Here is a 20,486-nt window from a genome sequence, read left to right on the forward strand (position 1 = left end):
GCGCAAAAATGTGAAATAAGGCAAGCAATATGGGTTTTGAGATTCTCACTCAAATAATGCATGCGAGAGAGAGAGAGAGAGATGGTCTTCAATCCCACTCCCACTTCTGAAGAAAAGGCAAAGCTGAGAGAGAGTCAGTATTGGAACTGTGGTGGGGTTGTGTGAGTTGTGGTGTACTGGTTTAGGGCATCATATTAAAGTATTGCCTAATATGTTCCTTTTAAAAAAATTGCATTATTGTTATTCATTTTGCAATAAGAAGGATCCTCAGGGTATATGTTGATTTTGCTTTGAAAAATACTCTAATGATTCAAGGGTTTTTATTTTGTAATTAAAAAAAAAAAACAATTAGCTATTATCTTTGTGACCATGAGAACTATTCAGATTTTTCTTCTTTCTATTTTATTTTTCATAAATGGTTCAGATTCTTTCTATTATTTTGGGATCTGGCATTTTAGGAACCGTTCAAGAAAAATAAGATGTTACGTGGTGTATGTTGTGAAAGAGGGTATTTGGTACTATTTAGCCACTTGAATTTCACGACATGACCAACTCAACATAGTCCATTTAATTGGAGAATTTTTCTGGGTTATAATTAGGCAAGCATAAATAAATTCAATTTGTTTTAAAAAAATCTTACTGATTAATATTTAAAAATAAAAAATTCGTATATATAGATTCTTATAAACCCAAATTCAAAGTCAAATTCAAAAAACACGCAAAAACTGGAATTTTGCAATTTATCGACTGGATACTTGAGGCTTCACAAATTTCATTAATCAAACTTATATCTAACAAAGCTTACCATATATTCACACTTGAATATGCAATCAACGTACACGAGTTCTTTGCTTGCAATAGATTGCAAGGCTTTCAATATTTTTGTTATTAAACGAAAACAACAAACTATTTTTTTGTTTTTTTGTTTTTTAATTTTAATCGAACGAGTCTATATATATTACTCTATTTCTACAAATAAAACTACCAAGGCTTTTTTTTTTTTTTTTAAAGTATGTACGATGATCCGCTACCATATCGGTCACACCAAGCCCCTTCGAGCAGTCACCACCTCCACAGAATAGAGAAAAACTCCAAAAGACGACGTCTTTGGTCACCCTGAAAGACGATAACTCCCGAAACGAACAAATGAAAAGGAAAAAAAAAAAAAAAAAACTTGTTGAACAAGATTTCAAAACATAAAGAACGCCCGAACGAGGACAATGTCAAAGGGCCACACAATAACATAAGCCATGCCTGAGGCTAGGATTGGGCCGACTAGCCTTGGCCGGAGAAATGAAAGACCTCTTTATTGGAGGAGAAAGTTAGCGACGACTTAGAGAAAAACCTAGGCTTATGTTGAAATTATCTACTACGTTTCATGTTAGTAGTATCATCATGAATAATATAAATAAAAAACACTTATTCACCGTATTCGTATTTATTTATCATGAATATATGAATTTGATAAAGAAGTGGTAATTTATTTACAAGTTCTCAATGCTTAAAATGTATAAATATATGCACTTGAATATATCAAATATTAAAATAATTCAACATTTACTTGCATATGATAAAAAAAAATGATTTATTTTTACCTATAATTCTTAATTTTGTAACTTGTTCCATGAACATTATTTTTATAATTGTAAACGTTTTGTAGTTGTAACTAATTCATAGTTGAGAAAATATCATTAAAAAACCGTCTGTTTTGACCAAATGTAGAACCTTTATCATTTTTATGATAACTGAATTAAAATACTAGTTTTATCCAGCTTTTCAATACTAATTAATTATTCAATGATGTTTGCACAAATCGTTTCCCATTGTTCGAAGCAAATGAGAGCATCTTTTGTCTAAGTTCGTTACCAACAACAGTGTTATAGTGACACGCGACAACAAAATATTGCTTCGAAATCCTGAGTCTATCAACACATGAGGTTCATAAGAAAACGTAAAAAAAAAAAAAAAAAAAAAAAAAAACCTCATAATATGTCCATTCATTCATGCAAACCAAATCACAAGCCACGTACCTGTATATATGCATTGCATGGAGATGCACGTGTCCCATTAAAAGACACGTACTCGCTCCTTCACCAAGCTCGTGATAAGGTTCAGTTAATTTTAATTTTTTTTATGCTATTTTTTCGTCGCACACTCTTCTATTTAATAAAAACGAAATCACAGCACATATGAAATCAACATTTCGAAGAAGAAGAAGAAAAAAAAATGTCGACACACTTGGCTCTAAGCAGTTTGTTACTCTTCTTTCTTTTGAGTGCGATTGCTTTGAATGCAGATGCAATAAAGCGCTTTGGTGATGAAGATACTGGTTTTCATTTGAATCCTGTGGTGAAGAAAGAAGAACGAAAGACTTTTGTTGAGAATGAGTTTGGGAGAATCTCGGCCGTTGATGTTGGTGATGGTGTCAAAGAGCCGTACCATTTCAACTTCTTCACTTTGGACCCTAATTCTCTGCTTCTTCCGCAGCTATTGCATGCTGATATGGTGTTCTTTGTCCACACAGGTTTTTGTTTTGTTTTTAATTTTTCCTTTTTCTTGCATAGATTTTATGTGCATACTATTGTTTTGCCAGTAAGGGACTGAAATTAGTTGTCCGAACAGTCATATACATGAAAGTCATATAATTTAAAAAAAGATGTTTTTGGCTCAAGAATCCTGAATGTTTTTGGCTACATGAAATTCACATAAGACCTAAATATAGAGTTAAACATGTAGCCATTCTAGACCCATATATTAAAATTATAGTCTAATTAATAGTTGCTTGTATATGTAGGAAGAGGAAAGTTAAGTTGGACTGACCAAGAGAAGAAAGAAACAACCGAGTTGAAGAGAGGCGATATATTCAGGCTCCAAGCTGGCTCTGTATTCTTTGTGCAGAGTGACTTAGAGGCTGAGCGTGAAAGCCTTAGAATCTATGCCCTCTTTTCTAACTCAGATGATGACTTATTCGTATGACCTTATTTTGTATGAATTTTTATCTTTCCTAATTGAACAGTGGTTTTTATTATTTATTGTTGTTGAATTACTGTATAGAAGTCGGGATTCGGAGCTTACTCGAGCATTAGAAACTTGGTTCGAGGGTTTGACAAGACGACGCTTAAACAGGCTTTCAAGGTATGAATTATTTACCTTAAAATTGAAAAGAAAAAGGAATCTAAATGACATTACACTGATTATCTGAAGTGTTATAATGTTGAATCTAAGAACGTTAAATGACGCAATGGGATAGGTCCCCGATGAAGTGATAGAGTCGATAACTAGTGCGACGGAGACGGAGGACCTTGTTCATGCGATCCCGGAAAAGAAAGATAAAGACGAGAAAAAGAAGAAAAAGAAAGACAGAGACGAGAAAGAGAAGAAAAATAAGAATTCATGGGAAACCGAAGATCGATATTTGAGAGTTTTTCCAGAAGGGGGTGAAGAAAATGTTGCTTCTTTTGACAACAAGAAAAAGGCGAAAGGGAAAGGCTTGAATCTCTTTGAAGAAGCACATGATTTCGAGAACTGCAATGGGTGGAGCTTAACTGCGAGCCCAAAGAAATCAGAGGAAGTGTTAGGGGAGACCGACATTGGCGTTTTCATGGTGAACTTAACCAAGGTGCGTCTCCAAACTAGGGCTTTGTCATTTACCCCTAGGTAGTGGGTCTCATGCTTATCTTGAATTTGTGTTAGGGCTCGATGATGGGACCGCATTGGAATCCGAAGGCGACGGAGATAGCGATTGTGTTGCAAGGACGAGGGATGGTTCGGGTGGTCTGTCCTTCGAGACTCGGAGCAACTCCTCCGATGGCACCGAAATGCAAGGACCAGAGATTTTCGGTAAAGGAAGGAGATATATTCGCGGTTCCGAGGTTTCACCCGATGGCCCAAATGGCGTTCAACGACGAGTCGTTCGTCTTCATGGGGTTCACGACGACGAGGCGGGAGAACCGCCCGCAGTTCTTGGTGGGAAAGAGTTCAGTCCTTCAGATCTTGGATGAGGATGTGTTGGCTGCGTCATTCAATGTCCCCAACACGACGATAGCTCAGCTTCGGGCCCCGCAGGTGGAGTCGGTGATATTGGAGTGCGTTTCTTGCGCCGAGGAAGAGGAGAGGAAGATGGTGGAGGATATCGAGAAGGAGAAGGAGGAAGAGGCCGCGAGGGAGAGAGAGAAGGAAGAGGAAGAGCGGAGGGAGAGAGAGAAGGAAGAGGAAGAGGCTAGGAAAAGAGAGGAAGAGGAAGCTAGGAAAAGGGAAGAAGAAGAGAGACGGAAAAGAGAGGAAGAGGAAGAAGAGGCTAGGAAAAGAGAGGAAGAGGAAGCTAGGAAAAGGGAAGAAGAAGAGAGACGGAAAAGAGAGGAAGAGGAAGCTAGGAAAAGAGAGGAAGAGGAAGAAGAGGCTAGGAAAAGAGAGGAAGAGGAAAGGGAGAGAGAGAAGGAAGAGGAGATAGAAAGAGAGAGGCAAAGACAGGAGGAAGAAGAAAGGGAAAGACAGAGAGAGGAGGCTGAAGAGAGAGAGAGGCAGAGACAGCAAGAGGAGGAGGAGAGAGAGAGACAGGAGGCTGAGGAGAGAGAGAGGGCGAGACGACAAGAAGAAGAGGAGAGACAAAGACAAGAGGCCGAGGAGAGAGAGAGGGAGAGGCAAGAAGAGGAAGGAGGCGGCGGTAGAGGAAGAAGAGCGGTTCTGAAGATGCTGGCAGTTTGAGAGACACAGAAAAAGCCTTGGCTTTCAAGTTTTGTAATCTGGAGACACTCAAAATATCAACTTAAAATAAATTGCATGATGTTTTGCTTACTTTTTTTTTCTTTCTTGTGTGTGTAAGAAAGTACTGTGATGTGATCTATGTTTTGAGTTTTATGTGAACGACCATAACCTGTTTTCGAAAGAAAAGTACTCCTCAAACCAGGCCACCAAAGTTTATCATCATTCTTCATAACAAGAAGATGATAAAAAAAATATAAAAATAAAAAATAAAAATATTGATAAAGAGGGTAATAGTAGTTTGGATAAAACTTATAAAAGGCCAACATTAGTCCATCTATTGGTCTCAGAAAAACAGCAAAAAAGGGTTCAGGCACACCTGAAAGTGCGAAAAATGTACAAGTGAAGATGTGTTTTGTAGTTTTTTTTTTCATTCTTTTTTTGTAGTACCAAAAAAAAAGTATGCTCTCTCTCTCTCTCTCTCTCTCTCTCTCAGGCAAAGGCCGAGGCTGCAACATAGGACACGACAACGGTGATGTCATCGAGCTTACCGCCATAGTACCGAAACCCGGCTTCCTGCGCAGCTGTGGCAAAAGGGGTCTGGCGGGTCTTGTCCATCGCTCGTTGTCGGGCCATAGCCGCGATCTTCTGAGCCATGGCCGACGGCTCCAATCCGGCCCGTACACCGTGAAGCACCACAGCCGTGATCTCGTTGTTGTACAAGTTGTCGAACAACCCGTCCGTTCCCGCAACGATCACATCTCCCACCGCCACGGGTATCGTGAAAACCTGTTCAAGCCAATCACAACTCTCATGTATTATTAATGATCTATTTATGCTAAAACAGAAATAAACTACTAAACCCCGACGAAGTATCAATCCTCCATAAGCTAAGAACTCGAGGCGCCAATAGGAGGGTCTCCCGGTCGAACTGCCAGGCCTCGTGGTCTAATTTATCTCTTTCGATAGATATATTGTTCATGGGATTACACTACTAAAAGGCGGTGCAAAAAATGAGACAGTTTACGTCCTTACGTCCCACCAACATTCATTTTGATACTGCGAGGAGTAATAGGGCTTTGCCCGACTAAAACCCACGAGGGCAACCGGGAGACCCTCTCAGCGACCCCAAGTTTATTGAACCCGAGACAGTGCACCTATATCCACACATCTCAGCATACATCTCAGCAAGAAGAGGAAGGAGGCGGCGGTAGAGGAAGAAGAGCGGTTCTGAAGATGCTGGCAGTTTGAGAGACACAGAAGAAGCCTAGGCTTTCAAGTTTTGTAATCTGGAGACACTCAAAATATCAACTTAAAATAAATTGCATGATGTTTTGCTTACTTTTTTTTTCTTTCTTGTGTGTAAGAAAGTACTGTGATGTGATCTATGTTTTGAGTTTTATGTGAACGACCATAACCTGTTTTCGAAAGAAAAGTACTCCTCAAACCAGGCCACCAAAGTTTATCATCATTCTTCATAACAAGAAGATGATAAAAAAAAAATATAAAAATAAAAAATAAAAATATTGATAAAGAGGGTAATAGTAGTTTGGATAAAACTTATAAAAGGCCAACATTAGTCCATCTCTTGGTCTCAGAAAAACAGCAAAAAAGGGTTCAGGCACACCTGAAAGTGCGAAAAATTTACAAGTGAAGATGTTGTTTTGTAGTTTTTTTTTTTTTAGTACCAAAAAAAAGTATGCTCCGTCTCTCTCAGGCATAGGCTCTCTCAGGCATAGGCCGAGGCTGCAACATAGGAAACGACAACGGTGATGTCATCGAGCTTACCGCCATAGTACCGAAACCCGGCTTCCTGTGCAGCCGTGGCAAAAGGGGTCTGGCGGGTCTTGTCCATCGCTCGTTGTCGGGCCATAGCCGCGATCTTCTGAGCCATGGCCGAAGGCTCCAATCCGGCCCGTACAGCGTGAAGCACCACAGCCGTGATCTCGTTGTTGTACAAGTTGTCGAACAACCCGTCCGTTCCCGCAACGATCACATCTCCGGCCGCCACGGGTATAGTGAAAACCTGTTCAAGCCAATCACAACTCTCATGTATTATTAATGATCTATTTATGCTAAAACAGAAATAAACTACTAAACCCTGACGAAGTATCAATCCTCCATAAACTCAGAACTCGAGGCGCCACTAGGAGGGTCTCCCGGTCGAACTGCCAGGCCTCGCGGTCTAATTTATCTCTTTCGATAGATATATTGTTCATGGGATTACACTACTATAAGGCGGTGCAAAAAATGAGACAGTTTACGTCCTTACGTCCCACCAACATTCATTTTGATACTGCGAGTAATAGGGCTTTGCCCGACTAAAACCCACGAGGGCAACCGGGAGACCCTCTCAGCGACCCCAAGTTTATTGAACCCGAGACAGTGCACCTATATCCACACATCTCAGCATACGTCCCACCAACTTTAGTTACAGATACCGTTTGAATTTAGATGACCTTGTCCAATTTTTTTTATTCATTTTGGTGGATTTAGTAGATCTTTTTGGAGTACCCGAATGTCGAAAAGGTTAGAGAGGATGGTGTTAAACATACCTGACCGGAGCTAGGGAGATCACCTCCAGAGCCAGTCTCGAGCTGAAATGTGAAGTTGAAGCCATGCTGTTGGACTGGAGATTGGAAGATAGTACATCCATCTCTGACCACTATGAACCCACTGTCCCCAAGATTGATTGCATGCAGTCCCTGGAGATAGAACAAAATCATTGCACTAGATGTTGTAGATGTATTTATATCCTATTTGTACAGCTTTATCAAAGAAAACGTAAATAATCTTCACAAAAAAAAAAAAAAAAAAAAAAAAAAAAAAAAAAAAAAAAAAAATTTCACATTTTCACATTCAAAGAAATAAATCGGACAAGGTCTGTTTATAATAGAAGGAAAATAAATAAAATGGACAAATGCAAACCGGTCATGTCAATTTAGGTGTAAAGTACATAAACAATGATGTTTTTACAGGACCTAATTGTTTCCTGCCCCAAGGTCGTATCAATATTATACATTATTTGTAAGCGATTTACGAAAAGAAAAAAAAAATGAAACACAACGGACCTTGTCAGTGAGCGCAACTATGCAAGCGGTCGAAGAGCCCTTTGCGCTCATACCGGCATGAGCCTTTTCGAGGACTCGAGCCGGGTCGATCAAGCCCTTCGGCTCGTCTCGGATCGCTGCAACGGAGTTGGACATGAGTTGGGTCGAGAACAGCCCGGCGTTGACCCCGACATCGGCCCAGCCACCGACACCGTCGGCCACACCGATCGCTTGCTCGTCTGTGCATATGAAGTACGCATCTTCTCCGCCCGTCGCTTCCTTGTCCGGATGTGGCAAGTTACACACTCCCGAAACAAGCTTAAGTGTCCTGTCTCTGACAAGAGTAGCTCTGAATTCAATAACCTTGATGGCTTTTCATATCTTACGTTTTTTTTTTTTTTCCATCATGTTCAGTATTCTATTGTCATCTTTGGGTCTATAGTTATGCACGCACGAATTTGAAATTTTCATTCAAAAAACATATGCGTAAAGAAGATAAGTATATAAATTTACTTTTAAGAAATATCAAAAACAAACATTAATAAGACTTAGCTGAATTTGATAGAGATTTTTGTTTTCATGAAGCGTCTTTACTCAAATATTTCATACATCCCATTTAGCATGGTATCCTATCAACTACAAGTCTTGAACCTTATGAAAAAAATTTCTGCCGTTTGTTCCTTTGCTATAAAACAGAAACTTCCTACTCTCGCAGTTGGGCAGACAGCTATGAAAAATGAGTTGATGATAAAGGTATATTATTATATTATTCTCTCTCTCTCTCTCTCTCTCTCTCTCTCTCTCTCTCTCTCTCTTTTAAGTTAATTGAAGGATTTCTGTAAGTGCATTTTTGTTTGCTTGAACATTCAGCTTTGTTTGTTTCTTTTTGTGGAACTTAGATGTTGAAAAGTGGAATGATATTTTGAAGGGAAAGCCTCGCAACCAGGGATCTTGGACGTTTTCATTAGGCAGCAACAATGACTAATTATTGTTGCAATTTTTCAATATACTAAAAACTTGTCAAGGTCACCGCCAAAGTTGAGCCTCACATATTCGATGCTAATATCATGTACATTATTAAACCGACATTTTCCCTCTTATAATTCAAAGTGGTAGCATCGAGTTGCACTTCATGGACTTACAACTCATCCTCAAAGATTAATTGTGTGTTTACTAACATACTTGAGATGAACACTAAACTTGTGAAGGTCAAAACTTTGGCAGTAATCGAAACGACGGATTTTGAGTATTTTGAAAATCTCAACAATAAGCCCTCATAGTTGCCATCTGCTATAAATGCCGAAGCCCCTTGCTTTTTAGGCATAAGTCCATTTTTTAAAATCTAAGTTCAACAAAAAGACAACATAAACAAACAAAAGCAAATGTTCAACCAAAGAAAATGCACATATAAAAATTATTCAAGTAATTTAAAGGAAAAGGGAAAGAAAGAAAAAAGTACCTTCAATCATCAACTTATTTTTCATGGTTGTCGGCCAAGCTACTAGAGTCGTTAAGCAACAAAAAGCACACAAATGACAAACAATTTTGTAGTAACGATCAGTGCTCCTAATATTTTTATCAAATTGACACAATACCTCTTTTTTTTCTTTTCTTTTTTTACTAGAATTTCACAAGTTTTCCTCAGATATATCACACAATTCAATAATGTAAAGTGATAGGAAAGTTTATAGATTGTTATATCACATATCCTGTGAAGTTCAAGATGAGCTAAAAGAGCACTTACTGGTCAGACGAAGCGGTCAGATTAGGACTCTGTTCATTCGGAGCGCTTCCGTCGAAGGACACATCATGGGCAGCCCCGGTAGAGTAGCAAGCCAAGGACCGAGTTCCGATGAGCGAATCGGAGCACCGATTCCTTCCTTTAATATCTCCGCGAACAAACCTGGAACTCATTCTTCTCAAGCTCAGAGCAGCTCTTTGGCAACGGGTCCGACTTCCGTCGTCGAAGAAAACGCCGCCGAGCTTAGCAACGTCCAGACCGTTCCCACAGCCTGTGATTAAATTGTCGACGTGAACATCTCCGAAGACGGGCGCGGAATTGGATGAGGCCATCGTGTACGGCTTTGGCTTGGCCGAGCAGATCGTCGAGTACGGTAGAACTAGAACCGGGTTCTGAGAAAACAATTTCTTTCTTCCCAGTAACGAGTTTATTGAACTCTGTTGACCCGACACTGCTCTCTCGAATCCAGAGACTACGGCGAGGTTCAGCTTCGAAAGAAAGCTAGTTGGCATTACTTTAGCTTCTTAAACCAGATCAACTTGTTGCAACTAAGAATGCACTAAGAATGCCGAATGAAGTTTTAGCAAGGCTAGCAAATATGGGAATTAACAATCCGCATAAAACCCCATTCAGGCCCTGCAAAAAAAAAAAAAAAAAAAAAAAAAAAACAGAAATACCTCTTTAATGGGATAACACAGAAATCGAGTTCCAAGCATAATAATAAAATTACACACAAATTCAAGTTTCAGCATTTAACCAACCCTCAAGCAATGGAAACCATTTGTTATTTGTTCTGAGCTTTTAAAAAAAAAAAAACATATGGTCTCTTTAGATGTAACAAACCTACCTAATCGACACATAACATCTTCTCATTTACTCTCATGTTCCCAAAAAAAAATTTCAAAAAAAAACCTACTAACCCATTTTAAATGGGTTTTGTTTTCAGATTCGACCAGGTATTTATGACGAAACTGAGATAATGAGATTTCTTCGCGCGTTTAAGAAATTATTGCAAATTCCAAGCGTATGGAGCGAGAACTCCCAATAATTAACCAATATTACAAGTCCTAAACCATTTCCAGTTTCCGAACTATAGGTTATTGCAAACACAGACCACATTTAACATCAAGGGGAAAAAAATACATCTTTACAAAAACTTGAATAGGCAAAAATGATGAACAACGGAAACAAACATAGCATGTATATATATATAGAGAGAGAGAGAGATATAAGTACATGTATATGTATATTGTGAAAGATACAAACCTGTTGAGAGAGGTTTGTGAAGAAGCTCCGAAATAAGCTCTCTCTCTCTCTCGTCTGTCGGAGCGGCTGTGGATTCTGGTTCTCGATAGCTTCACAAACAAAAAAAAGGAAGACAATATCACACGTGCGACACCAATACTTAGCTAGGTTTGCCACGCGACCCTCCCCTCGAATCTTAGCCAAGTGGGAATTTTAGGTACCAATTTACTTGATATTTTAGAATTTTAATCAAAGGGAATAAAAAATCAGAGGGAATAAAAAATCTATTTCAAATCATTCGGAAAAATTAATAAGACCAAAAGACCAAATAAGAACATAATTCAAATAGGACGTTCTTATTTTAAACAAAAAATTAGCTATATAAGCGTCCCCCTACACGGTAGGAATTGTGAATTAGCCATTTTTTTAGTAAATACTTTGTAAATAGCCTTTGCGCATACGTGGCAACTAATTAACTGCTTAATTTTTATATTTTTGCCCTTATTAATTTCGGTCACCTGTTATTTATTAGGCAGTTTTTTAAAAAAAAATTGAATCAAATATGAATCCGATTAGGAAGTTTCAATTTGAATAACTAGCGATATTCAAAATTTAACCGCTTGCTTAATTTGAATTAGTTTCTATTTTCGGAAATTAGAAGTAAATTGAGTTCCCGAATATTTTCCCATTTATTAGCAATCTGTTATTTATTTTCGGAATATTTATTGATACCTTTTGAAATTCAAATTGAATTCTTCTTCAGCGTTCTTCCTAAAATTCCAGAATTTTAGGACGTCCAAAACAATCTACTTTATTTTACGACTTATTTACAACTTATTTACGACTTCTTTACTATAATTTACTATGAAGTATCCTGAATATGGGGAGTATATGTTGAGCATTCTTGTTAATTGCTATAATTTCCTGATTTACATCTACCCAGGCATAACGATTGCAAGTTGTTATGTTCTGTGAATAATAGATTTACAGAGCATAATGTCATATTTCAACCAACAAAAATTACACCATTCCTACATACATGTTGATATATGCATCCAAAAATTTTCCTACACGCTCGTGTCGGTCGATCTTTTGATGGGGTGTGGATTCAGCACCTTCTTTGGTATCTTTTTTGGCAGAGTAGGATCAACTTTGGGCTTATCAAGGGTCTGTCCATTCACAATTTATTAACAGTTAATAACTGGAAAAAAAATTTCAAGAACAACAATTATTCAGAATTACAAACCCATGCCGAAACAAAATTTATAAACCCATTTCAATCTTTCACTCGAAACCCATTTTCACACCTTTAAACGACAGTCATTTCTATTTTCTATTTCGTCCCCAAACAACCGTAACCCAAAACTGTAACCCACTTTTGAAATAAAGCAAATGGTTTTTCGATGAAAAAAAATCTCAGAACAACCAAAATTCTTAAAAAAATTTGTCGCATGTAAGTAAATCGTTCATACATACCTTCTTCTGAGCCATCTGGTTTGAACTCGGTCTTAGATCTTCAAACGCCTGTCAGATTTTTCCTTTGATTTCGAATCGTTGCTTAGGGTTTGTCTCCAGTTTTTTTTTTTTTTTTTTGTAGAGATTCGGGTTACGTGTGATTGTTTATTTATGGTGTAAATGAATACCCCTCGATATCCGCGCGATCAGTTAAGGCCGAAATTTGATTTCCTTTTTTAATTAATGGGCTAATAATATCGGGCGGGAAACGGCTGGGATATAAGTGTTTTTTCGTCTATTGTAAATAAGTGGCTCTAACTATTTACAACATATTAACGAAAGTTTGGATATTTTAGAAAACCACTATAGCGCTATGGCTTTATAGCTTAATAACCTTATTTTAAATTATTTGAAAGTGTAGTAAAACAATAAATTATAAAATTGGAATGTCGTTTAGGAAAATAAACAATGACAATAAAAAAAATTAAAATTTAAAAAATTCGACAATTAATGAAAAGTGTCGTGGGCTCCGAATTTATAGAAAAATTAAACTTACTTTTTTTGTTAAAAATAAAATGTTCACGAATTTCGTTTCTTAGCTCTTCTCTGTAAAACAAAAATTCACACTAATTTTCATTAAATTTCCATTTATTCCCAAAAAAATTCCGGAAATTTCCAGTTATTTCCATAAAAAAAAGTACATAAATTTCTAGTAGTTCATAGAAAAAGCATTGAGTATCACTGAGATTCTAGAGTAGCAGACAAGCCCTTTCGTCCAATACAATGTGTCTATTTTTCAAGCTCTTATCGCCACGAATCTGTAGGATTTTGAATCACTCAATTTTCGAGTTCATATGAAGAATATATGGATTTTTAAAGTTTTGAGTTGAAAAAAAAAATGTATGAGAAAGATAGAAAGAGTGACGGACTGTAGAAAAAAAAATGTATTCAAAAGACAAAATGGAAAATTCAAATAGTTTATTCAAGTATCACCTCATCTGTTTGGCTATTTTAAAATAAATTTCATTATGTTGGCTTTATCCAAAACTTGATATATAATTTTATTTAGTAAGTTAAAAACTTTTATTTTAAAATTATCTTTTTTATGTATAAATTTAATTATAAAGAAATATTTTAATTACAGTACATATGAACATGTAAATCTTGACAATAACACTAATAGTTTAAATCAAGATTGTTGATTGTCGGCTGGAAAATGTTTATTCAAGACACACCCACTAAAGAAAACATTGTTTCGTTTCTTCGTCTTTTTTTTTTCATCAAAACTCGATGTTTTCAATTTTCTACGTTGTTGTTGATTTTCATCGTTTGTTGTTTCTGTCTTATTATCGTATTTATGTTAATTGTTTTCTTTCTGTAGTTTATAAATTGTGGTAATCTCTTATTTCTATGGTAATTTTTATTTTATTTTTATAGAAAGAATAGTGTATATATTTTGCCTTGAAAATGTCATTTTTTTTAAGTTGTAAACAGTCATTTATATTTTCTTATGTTTACCAAAAAAAAATTTGTTTAATGTAACGCTCTATTTAATTTAATGTTTATAATTTCATTTATAAGGAAAAATAATTAATTATTGTTTGAAAAATTTTAAAATAACTGCTATATTAGACATATTGTATCTAAAATCGTTATTTTCATAATATTTCTTTTTGAATTTGCTATTCTAATTGGGCATCCGCTTTCTTTTTTTGCTGGGCCTATATAATGTCATTTCTTTTTAATTTAGGGATCTCATTTGTTGGGCAATTAAAAACACTTCACTTTGTGTCGTACATTGGTTGTAGCCTGTAATCAGAAATTGCTTATAGTAACTGTTGTTTATATTTTATCGCGAAAATAACTTATTTAAAGTTTTTATTATGAAATAGCTTTTTAAAATTGTAAACCATCAATTTTCTTAAGTTGTAAACCATCGATTTTCTTAATAGTTCAGATTTATAAGCACATTTTCCTGAGCAAAAGAGCTAATAAATCTTTATATTAATAAATAAATAAAAAAGGAGTGGTAAGTTTTTCTATCGTTAAAGTCATCAATCTTACTTTTTCCATGTTCATCTAAATTTTGGACGAAGGAATATTCGCAAGAGGCTGTTCATACTCAATTAACTGGCTCATGGAAAATCTAAATTTTGCACGTGATCTTTGTAAATTATACCCCATAATCTATGGAACGTTAGGCAACATTAATTAACTAAATTAAAATATGGATTAAATACATTTTCCTTGTTTGAACTTTGAAGAACGCACTTTAGTTGAAAGAAACAACTAAATTAAGTGGACTTTTAAATTGAAAAAGAAAACAATTGTTTGACAAACTAGCACATATACGAAACTGTTCAACATGTTCTTTAGTACCGTAATCCAATTAAGAAAGAAAGAAAAAAAAAACAAAAACAAAAACAAAAAAACAAGCATGACATTACAGAAAAAGACAAAACGTGGAGAGGCAAATTCCTGCTTGTAGATCTCCACAACCATTACACGACAAACAAGTAAAAGACAAATCTGATAATATTGCTTCATCCAGTCCTTTTCTTTCAAGTATTTTCACTAAAACTCCCGAGCTTTCTATCTTTTTTTGTTTAACATCCTTATCCTCACACTTTATTACTTATACTTATTTCTAATTAGCTTCTCGGTCAAAATAAACAAATCATTGAAGATCTTTCTGTCTGTCTAGTATCTGTGAAAATGATATTGTCACTTTCACATTGGAATCAGTAGCTATGGGAAATCTCAATGATATTTATCTGATAAACGCAGCAAATAAAAAATAAAATCCCTCTTATATTCATTCATGGGATTAAAAGTTTCGTAATGTTTTTAAGAATTCTGTTTTTAAATCAGGCAAGACTAGACATCAATTCAATGTTCAATCTTTTGAAACGAGTGAAAGAGAGTGTTCATCACCGACATTTCTGAAGAAGTACGTGGAACAGTGAAAATGAAGTGAAATTTGGAAGGAAACAAATCTATAAAAAATAGGAAAAAAAAAAAACTAGAAACAATTCTAGGCCTTGTCTTGTTAAACTTAAAAGCTTCCAATTTAGTTATATTTACAAAGTGGTCCAAGGCTAACTCTGCAGACAATAATGACTCAACCTCCATCAGAGTCTGACTATACAATAAATTCTTTCCCATCTATATAAGAATTAATCTTGTAAAGGAAAATATAAATGCTAAAAATACGAAGAAGAAGAATGACGAAAATTTACTAGCATGGTCAATGAGTCATCCATTTCTCACAAAATGTGACACCACGTGTAACGCTAGTAAAATTAGTGTATTATTACAATGAGGTTTTAACTTTGAAGTTTAGAAAATGTCTTGCTTCTTTATAGGTAGATTAATTTTTTTTTTTTCAAATAGTAATTTAATTCGTAGACGGATTTTAAAGGACGTAATACTCTAGTGTGTATGTGGTGGAGGTAGAAGAATTTTCCAATAAATAATAGGGTCAAACGGCTATATAGCCAAATAGAACTTAAGCTTTTGCAAAATAGTCATATTTTGTCAACTATAAACAAACTAGCTAAAGTAAGATTAATCTAGGTTGGATTAAATTTAATCTCAACGAACTATAAAGACATAATGTAAGGTTTATGACGACTTGATTAAAATTAACGAGGCAGGATTAAATATAATGACAATCTGGAAATCGAGGATCTGAGAACCGAAACATCTCCTTCTTCGGCGACGCGATTCTTACGTCCTCGACGCTCGCGATGTTCCCGATCGCTCCGACAGCGGCGGCGAAACCCGATCGCTGCGGGAGAAGACTCGACAGTCTTAAGGCACCTTCTTCGAAGACGATTCTCCGAGCAACGTCGTCACCGGAAGCGGCGATGACGGAGACGGCGAGGGCGGCGAGATCGCGGAGGGAGTGGTGGTCGAGGAGGACGAAGCCGATTCCGCCGATGAGGACGAAGTCGATTCCCCGGCGGCGAGAGTGAAGCCGATTCCGTCGATGAGGACGAAGCCAATTCAATCATCTGGTTAAAGTTTTTGAGAGATGACTATTTTACCAAACAAATGAAACTTTGGCTATTTCGCAAAAGCAATAGTTTGGGATTGGCTAGTTCATACCATTTTTCCTAAATAATATCCGTCTTCTTTTTATGCTGGTTTGTTTTTCCTTTTACAAAAAAGACTGCTTTAAATGTGTTGATAGACGTAGAAGTTAATTAAAAAGTTTGCCTATTAAGTATTTATATTTAGTTTGAGTAAATAGGTTAGCTTTAAATTTTGTATGGAAGATATTTATTTCATTTCAGGTGCTCAATTAAAGAGCGGTGTGCCGTATATATCAATTAGTTCAATGAATTTCAAATCTCTAAAGGAGCCATATTTGACTTCCAAAATAATAAAATATCTTCTGTCTTCAAATAATGGAGAACCAGCTTTTGATAAATCTACTTTAATGGTCATATATTTTTTATTTTATTTTATGTTTTTAAAAATGACATTATTGATCAAAATTGCATAATATATTATAGTAATGCAAAAATAATTATTAGCCAAAATTACATGACTTAATACAATGACATTAAGCTATGAGATGATAAAATACAGTGACATGCATTTTTATAAGTTAGACTACTCGAATCCAGAACCTCTTAATCGATCTATGAATGAGATTATCACTAGATCAATCTAACTTGATATCTTTAATAAATGTAGTCAATTTTAACCCAAAGTTTTTAGTAAATTCAAATTAGTCGAAAAAAATTGATACCACTGTCTTATAAATAGTTTTCGTATAATATATATATATATATATATATATATATATATATATATATATATAGAAAATAATAATAATAAAAAAATTCAACTTTTTTTTTTAACGGACAACTTTCACCTTTATATTCTTTAATAGCTATTTCTTTTCCATCCACGCAACTACATGGTTGACAAATTGGCAATCAATTATTTTAAGCACAGCGTGATGTCACTGTCTCCCACATGGAGTTTTGAGTTTATTAAATTTCAGTGTTTATCTTCTTATTTGTTTTATTATGCTACAAGAATATACACTTGAAAGTCGAAATCGAAAGCACACATCTTATAAAGCTCAATTTGATTAAATCAAAAAGTAATTTACGAGAGAAGATTTATTTAAGTAGATAGATCATTTCTAACCGAAAAAATATCAACATTATATTTTGTATTTAATGGAATGCGTAACTTATTTTATCAATTTTCAAAAATATCACATATCTCTCGTTAATTAAAATATATTATATATCAAATATCATCTTTTTATTTTTTTCAAATAAAACAAAATTTGAACCCTTCAAAATAACGATAATAAAATAATTCTTTATTTTATATTTATATATAAAAATTAAATTAAATTTTTTTTATAAAAAGTAAATAGTTTTATGTCTAAAGGTTTTGATTTTTAATAAAATAGTAAATAGATATTTATTTTATTAAGAGATTCGAAAGAGTTCAATTTCTTTTCTATAAAAAATAAATGAAAAAAACTATATTTGCGATATAACATAGATGTTAAACGGATAAAAAAATATCTAATCTTTTTAAAAGTAAAAATAATAATTCGCGACATTTCGATTAAATAGGGTAGATGCCGATGATATTTTCCCTTTCGAACACGACAAAAAATATCACTTCTAAATTTATTTACAACAAGATAACCAATGGAAGAACATCTAATTTTATACCCTACAACAGAGAGTACTTACTACTTGTTTGTCACAACAAAACTAATTTAGGCTTTCCCAGTCCGCAAAATAAACAAGTAAAAAGGAAACTAAAAAAAAAAAAAAAAGAAGACGAAGATACGAACACGAACGGTGAAGAAAAGACTTTCACGAGCTCCGTCCAATGTCTTTCCCGCCAAAGTCTCCGGCGCCGAAATTGGCCGCCCCGGCGGCGACGTCGAGGCCGGTCCCGCCCATGGAGGTGATGAGAGCGGAGAGCCCTCCGGCGCCGGGGCTCCCTCCTCCGGCGGCCATCCCGAGGCCGAGAAAATCCAGCGTGGCCTGCCTGGGCCCGCCGTAGAGGAACCCGGACCCGCCCGCGTCGCAGTGCAGCCCCAGCCCCAGCCCGTCTTGCTCCGCGGGCCCCAGGCCGCGCAGCGGGCCCATCTGGGCCGCCTTCTGGAGCAGGGCCGTCGCTGACATGGCGGGCGGGGCGTACTGCCTCCCGTACACCGACGCCGACGACGACGTCGACGACCCGAGCCCCAGCGAGATCGGCCGCATCAGATCCGTGAACGGACCGAGGCTCGTGGGCCCCGCCGCGGATGTGGTCGAAGGCGCGAAGAGGCTCGCGTACACGCTGCTGCTCGAGCCGCCCGCGGCCGTGGCTGGGCTCGGTTCCTCCGCTATTGGCGGTGGAGGCTTTTCGGCCGATGATCCTGGAGATGCAAATTATGAAATTATATCGACTGATGAAAAAAAAAAACAAGGACGAGAGAGAACATTGTTCTTAATTCAATTCAAACGGAAGAGACTATTTTGGGACAATGAAAACGAATTCTGGAAGTTTGAGACTTAAACACACAGCTTCAAATACGACAACGAAAAAAAGGATTTACCTGGAGTTTGAATCGTCGCGGTCGAAGGCAACACAGGAGCAGATTGAGGAGGTACGGGTTTGTCGGCGATCGGAGCTGGAGATTCTTGTGGCCGTGTTTTTGGCTGTGACTTTGGCTGAGCTTTCGTAGGTTTACCCGGAGACGAAGAAGGATTTACCTTTCGGATTTTCGGTTCGGGCTCCGAATTCCCTTTCGCGGTCTTCTGATTCTGATCTTGATCTTTCTCTTGATCCTGAGAAGGCTGATTTCTCGCGCTTTCCTCCGCCAAAGCATCACAGAACGCTCTGTGCGTTATAAAGCTATCTCTCCTGAAAAGAAGAAGAAGAAAAAAAAAACCCCCCAAAAATTCACACAGATTTCAATACACACACAAATAGATTGAAAGAGAAATAGATAGTCACAAAACAATAAAATTAGGTACCTGGAAAATAGGGTTCCACAATCGCATTTGTACTCTCTTGTGCCGCAAATTTTGGAATGAGCTTTCCAATCGGACTGTACGGCGTACTTCTTCGTGCACTTGTCGCACTTCCATTTCTTCTCACCGTGTTTTCGACAGAAATGCTTCTTTATTCCGGTTAGATCCCCGAGAGCTCTCGACGGATCGTTGTGAACGCACGAAGCCTCAGGGCAAACGTAGACTCTCTTCTTGACTTCCTTGCTTGACCTCTGACGGAGCTTCCATGGCAGATTGTGGCCTCTCCGGTGGAGCTGCAAGTTCTGATCCCTCTGAAATCCTTTGTTGCATATTTCGCATATGAACCGGTTCGTCGCCATTAGAGTCTTCGGTGACAGAGCTATCACTTCCGCATCTGGATCTGCAAAAAAAAAAAAAAAATTAAGAATCAGCTTCGGAAGGAAGGTTATTTGTTGATTTTGAAACGGAGATTCCGATCGAAACCTGGCATTCCTGGGAGATTACGCTTCTTCTTCGCCGTTGATACAGTCGGCTGATTTTGGTTCTGGTTTTGGTTCCCTGAGGAAGAGACGCTTGCTTCGCCTGAAGCCGTAGAGGAATTGTCTAACTCGGTCGCCATTAAAGTACCTATAGGGTTTTATGTTCTTTGCTATTGCTATAAGAAATCGAACTTGACAAAAGATATGGACTTGAACTTCTAACCTTAGAAAATTCCAAGAGAAAAGAAAAGAAATAAAAAAAAAGGCCTTAAATTTGTTTGTGATGATTTTTTTTTTTTTTCTCTATCTACCAGTCAATTTGCTTTTTTTTCTTTTTCGTCTCTCTTAATATATCTCTATTCCTACCAAACTAACAGCTATCTGATAAGTCTGACCCAAAAAGAAAAAGAAAAGAAAGAAAAACTCACATTACCCCATAAATACAATGATTAAACCCAAGAACTCTCTCAGAGAATTTCTTTCATATTTAAAAAAAGAACAAACAAACCGATCCAACAGTCAAAGCATTTTAATGGTCTGAACTCTGAACCGAGAAGTTGTTTTTATCGCAACGCGAAAGAGACTCAAAATGAAACGATGTAAAAACCTAATAAAGATCTTGTTTTGTTCTTTTTCTTCTTTCTCAAGACCGAACAGAGAGAGGAGATATTATGAGACAGAGAGAGCTTCAAAAGAAGACACGGATGGAGATTCTCTGCTGTTTGTTTTTCAGTCTTTTAGAGAGAGAAAAAGAGGGAGAGAGAAAATTAGGTTTTTAGTGAGAGAAACAGGCCTCGCTTCAGCTTAT

At 36.6% G+C, this 20,486-nt stretch overlaps 3 protein-coding genes across 7 annotated transcripts; 1 reads left to right on the forward strand and 2 right to left on the reverse strand.

Annotated features, from left to right (window-relative positions):
• The first annotated feature begins 2,210 nt into the window (after nucleotides 1-2,210).
• Nucleotides 2,211-4,794, forward strand: LOC149399511 (vicilin-like seed storage protein At4g36700). Of its 4 annotated transcripts, none has more exons than XM_089611349.1 (6): nucleotides 2,211-2,524; nucleotides 2,795-2,970; nucleotides 3,055-3,135; nucleotides 3,251-3,619; nucleotides 3,694-4,368; nucleotides 4,399-4,794. In XM_089611349.1, the coding sequence occupies exons 1-6, from the start codon at nucleotides 2,227-2,229 to the stop codon at nucleotides 4,702-4,704; spliced, it is 1,905 nt and encodes a 634-aa protein (XP_089467475.1). In that variant the 5' UTR covers nucleotides 2,211-2,226; the 3' UTR covers nucleotides 4,705-4,794. The 4 variants fall into 4 exon arrangements, with proteins under 4 accessions (XP_089467475.1, XP_089467476.1, XP_089467474.1 ...); XM_089611350.1 differs by having other exon boundaries at nucleotides 3,694-4,296; XM_089611348.1 differs by having other exon boundaries at nucleotides 3,694-4,191; nucleotides 4,222-4,794.
• Nucleotides 4,795-4,905: 111 nt separating this feature from the next.
• On the reverse strand, nucleotides 4,906-10,914 carry LOC149399512 (Protein phosphatase 2C family protein). Of its 2 annotated transcripts, none has more exons than XM_089611352.1 (5): nucleotides 10,759-10,901; nucleotides 9,496-10,128; nucleotides 7,773-8,085; nucleotides 7,257-7,406; nucleotides 4,906-5,490 (listed from the first exon to the last, which is right to left on the reverse strand). In XM_089611352.1, the coding sequence occupies exons 2-5, from the start codon at nucleotides 10,002-10,004 to the stop codon at nucleotides 5,194-5,196; spliced, it is 1,269 nt and encodes a 422-aa protein (XP_089467478.1). In that variant the 5' UTR covers nucleotides 10,005-10,128; nucleotides 10,759-10,901; the 3' UTR covers nucleotides 4,906-5,193. The 2 variants fall into 2 exon arrangements, with proteins under 2 accessions (XP_089467478.1, XP_089467479.1); XM_089611353.1 differs by lacking the exon at nucleotides 4,906-5,490 and adding an exon at nucleotides 6,431-6,727 and having other exon boundaries at nucleotides 10,759-10,914.
• Nucleotides 10,915-17,818: 6,904 nt separating this feature from the next.
• Nucleotides 17,819-20,486, reverse strand: LOC149399513 (zinc finger protein GAI-ASSOCIATED FACTOR 1-like). Its single transcript, XM_089611979.1, has 4 exons — nucleotides 19,683-20,486; nucleotides 19,203-19,599; nucleotides 18,782-19,089; nucleotides 17,819-18,601 (listed from the first exon to the last, which is right to left on the reverse strand). The coding sequence occupies exons 1-4, from the start codon at nucleotides 19,816-19,818 to the stop codon at nucleotides 18,051-18,053; spliced, it is 1,392 nt and encodes a 463-aa protein (XP_089468105.1). The 5' UTR covers nucleotides 19,819-20,486; the 3' UTR covers nucleotides 17,819-18,050.

This window comes from Urtica dioica, chromosome 4 (assembly GCF_054948205.1).
Source record: "Urtica dioica subsp. dioica isolate 48M chromosome 4, U.dioica_male_clone48M_v1_H2, whole genome shotgun sequence".
NCBI lineage: Eukaryota > Viridiplantae > Streptophyta > Magnoliopsida > Rosales > Urticaceae > Urtica > Urtica dioica.

Excerpts from the sequence above, each read along its gene's own strand:
- LOC149399511 (XM_089611347.1), top strand. The coding sequence starts at position 2,227 with ATGTCGACACACTTGGCTCTAAGCAGTTTGTTACTCTTCTTTCTTTTG. Across the intron at positions 2,525-2,794 it reads GGTGTTCTTTGTCCACACAG|GAAGAGGAAAGTTAAGTTGG; the intron begins GTTTTTGTTTTG and ends TTGTATATGTAG. Across the intron at positions 3,136-3,250 it reads CGCTTAAACAGGCTTTCAAG|GTCCCCGATGAAGTGATAGA; the intron begins GTATGAATTATT and ends GCAATGGGATAG.
- LOC149399512 (XM_089611352.1), bottom strand. The coding sequence starts at position 10,004 with ATGCCAACTAGCTTTCTTTCGAAGCTGAACCTCGCCGTAGTCTCTGGA. Across the intron at positions 7,407-7,772 it reads TAGTTGCGCTCACTGACAAG|GGACTGCATGCAATCAATCT; the intron begins GTCCGTTGTGTT and ends TTCTATCTCCAG. Across the intron at positions 5,491-7,256 it reads ATCTCCCTAGCTCCGGTCAG|GTTTTCACGATACCCGTGGC; the intron begins GTATGTTTAACA and ends TGGCTTGAACAG.
- LOC149399513 (XM_089611979.1), bottom strand. The coding sequence starts at position 19,818 with ATGGCGACCGAGTTAGACAATTCCTCTACGGCTTCAGGCGAAGCAAGC. Across the intron at positions 19,600-19,682 it reads TAATCTCCCAGGAATGCCAG|ATCCAGATGCGGAAGTGATA; the intron begins GTTTCGATCGGA and ends TTTTTTTTGCAG. Across the intron at positions 19,090-19,202 it reads TGTGGAACCCTATTTTCCAG|GAGAGATAGCTTTATAACGC; the intron begins GTACCTAATTTT and ends TCTTCTTTTCAG.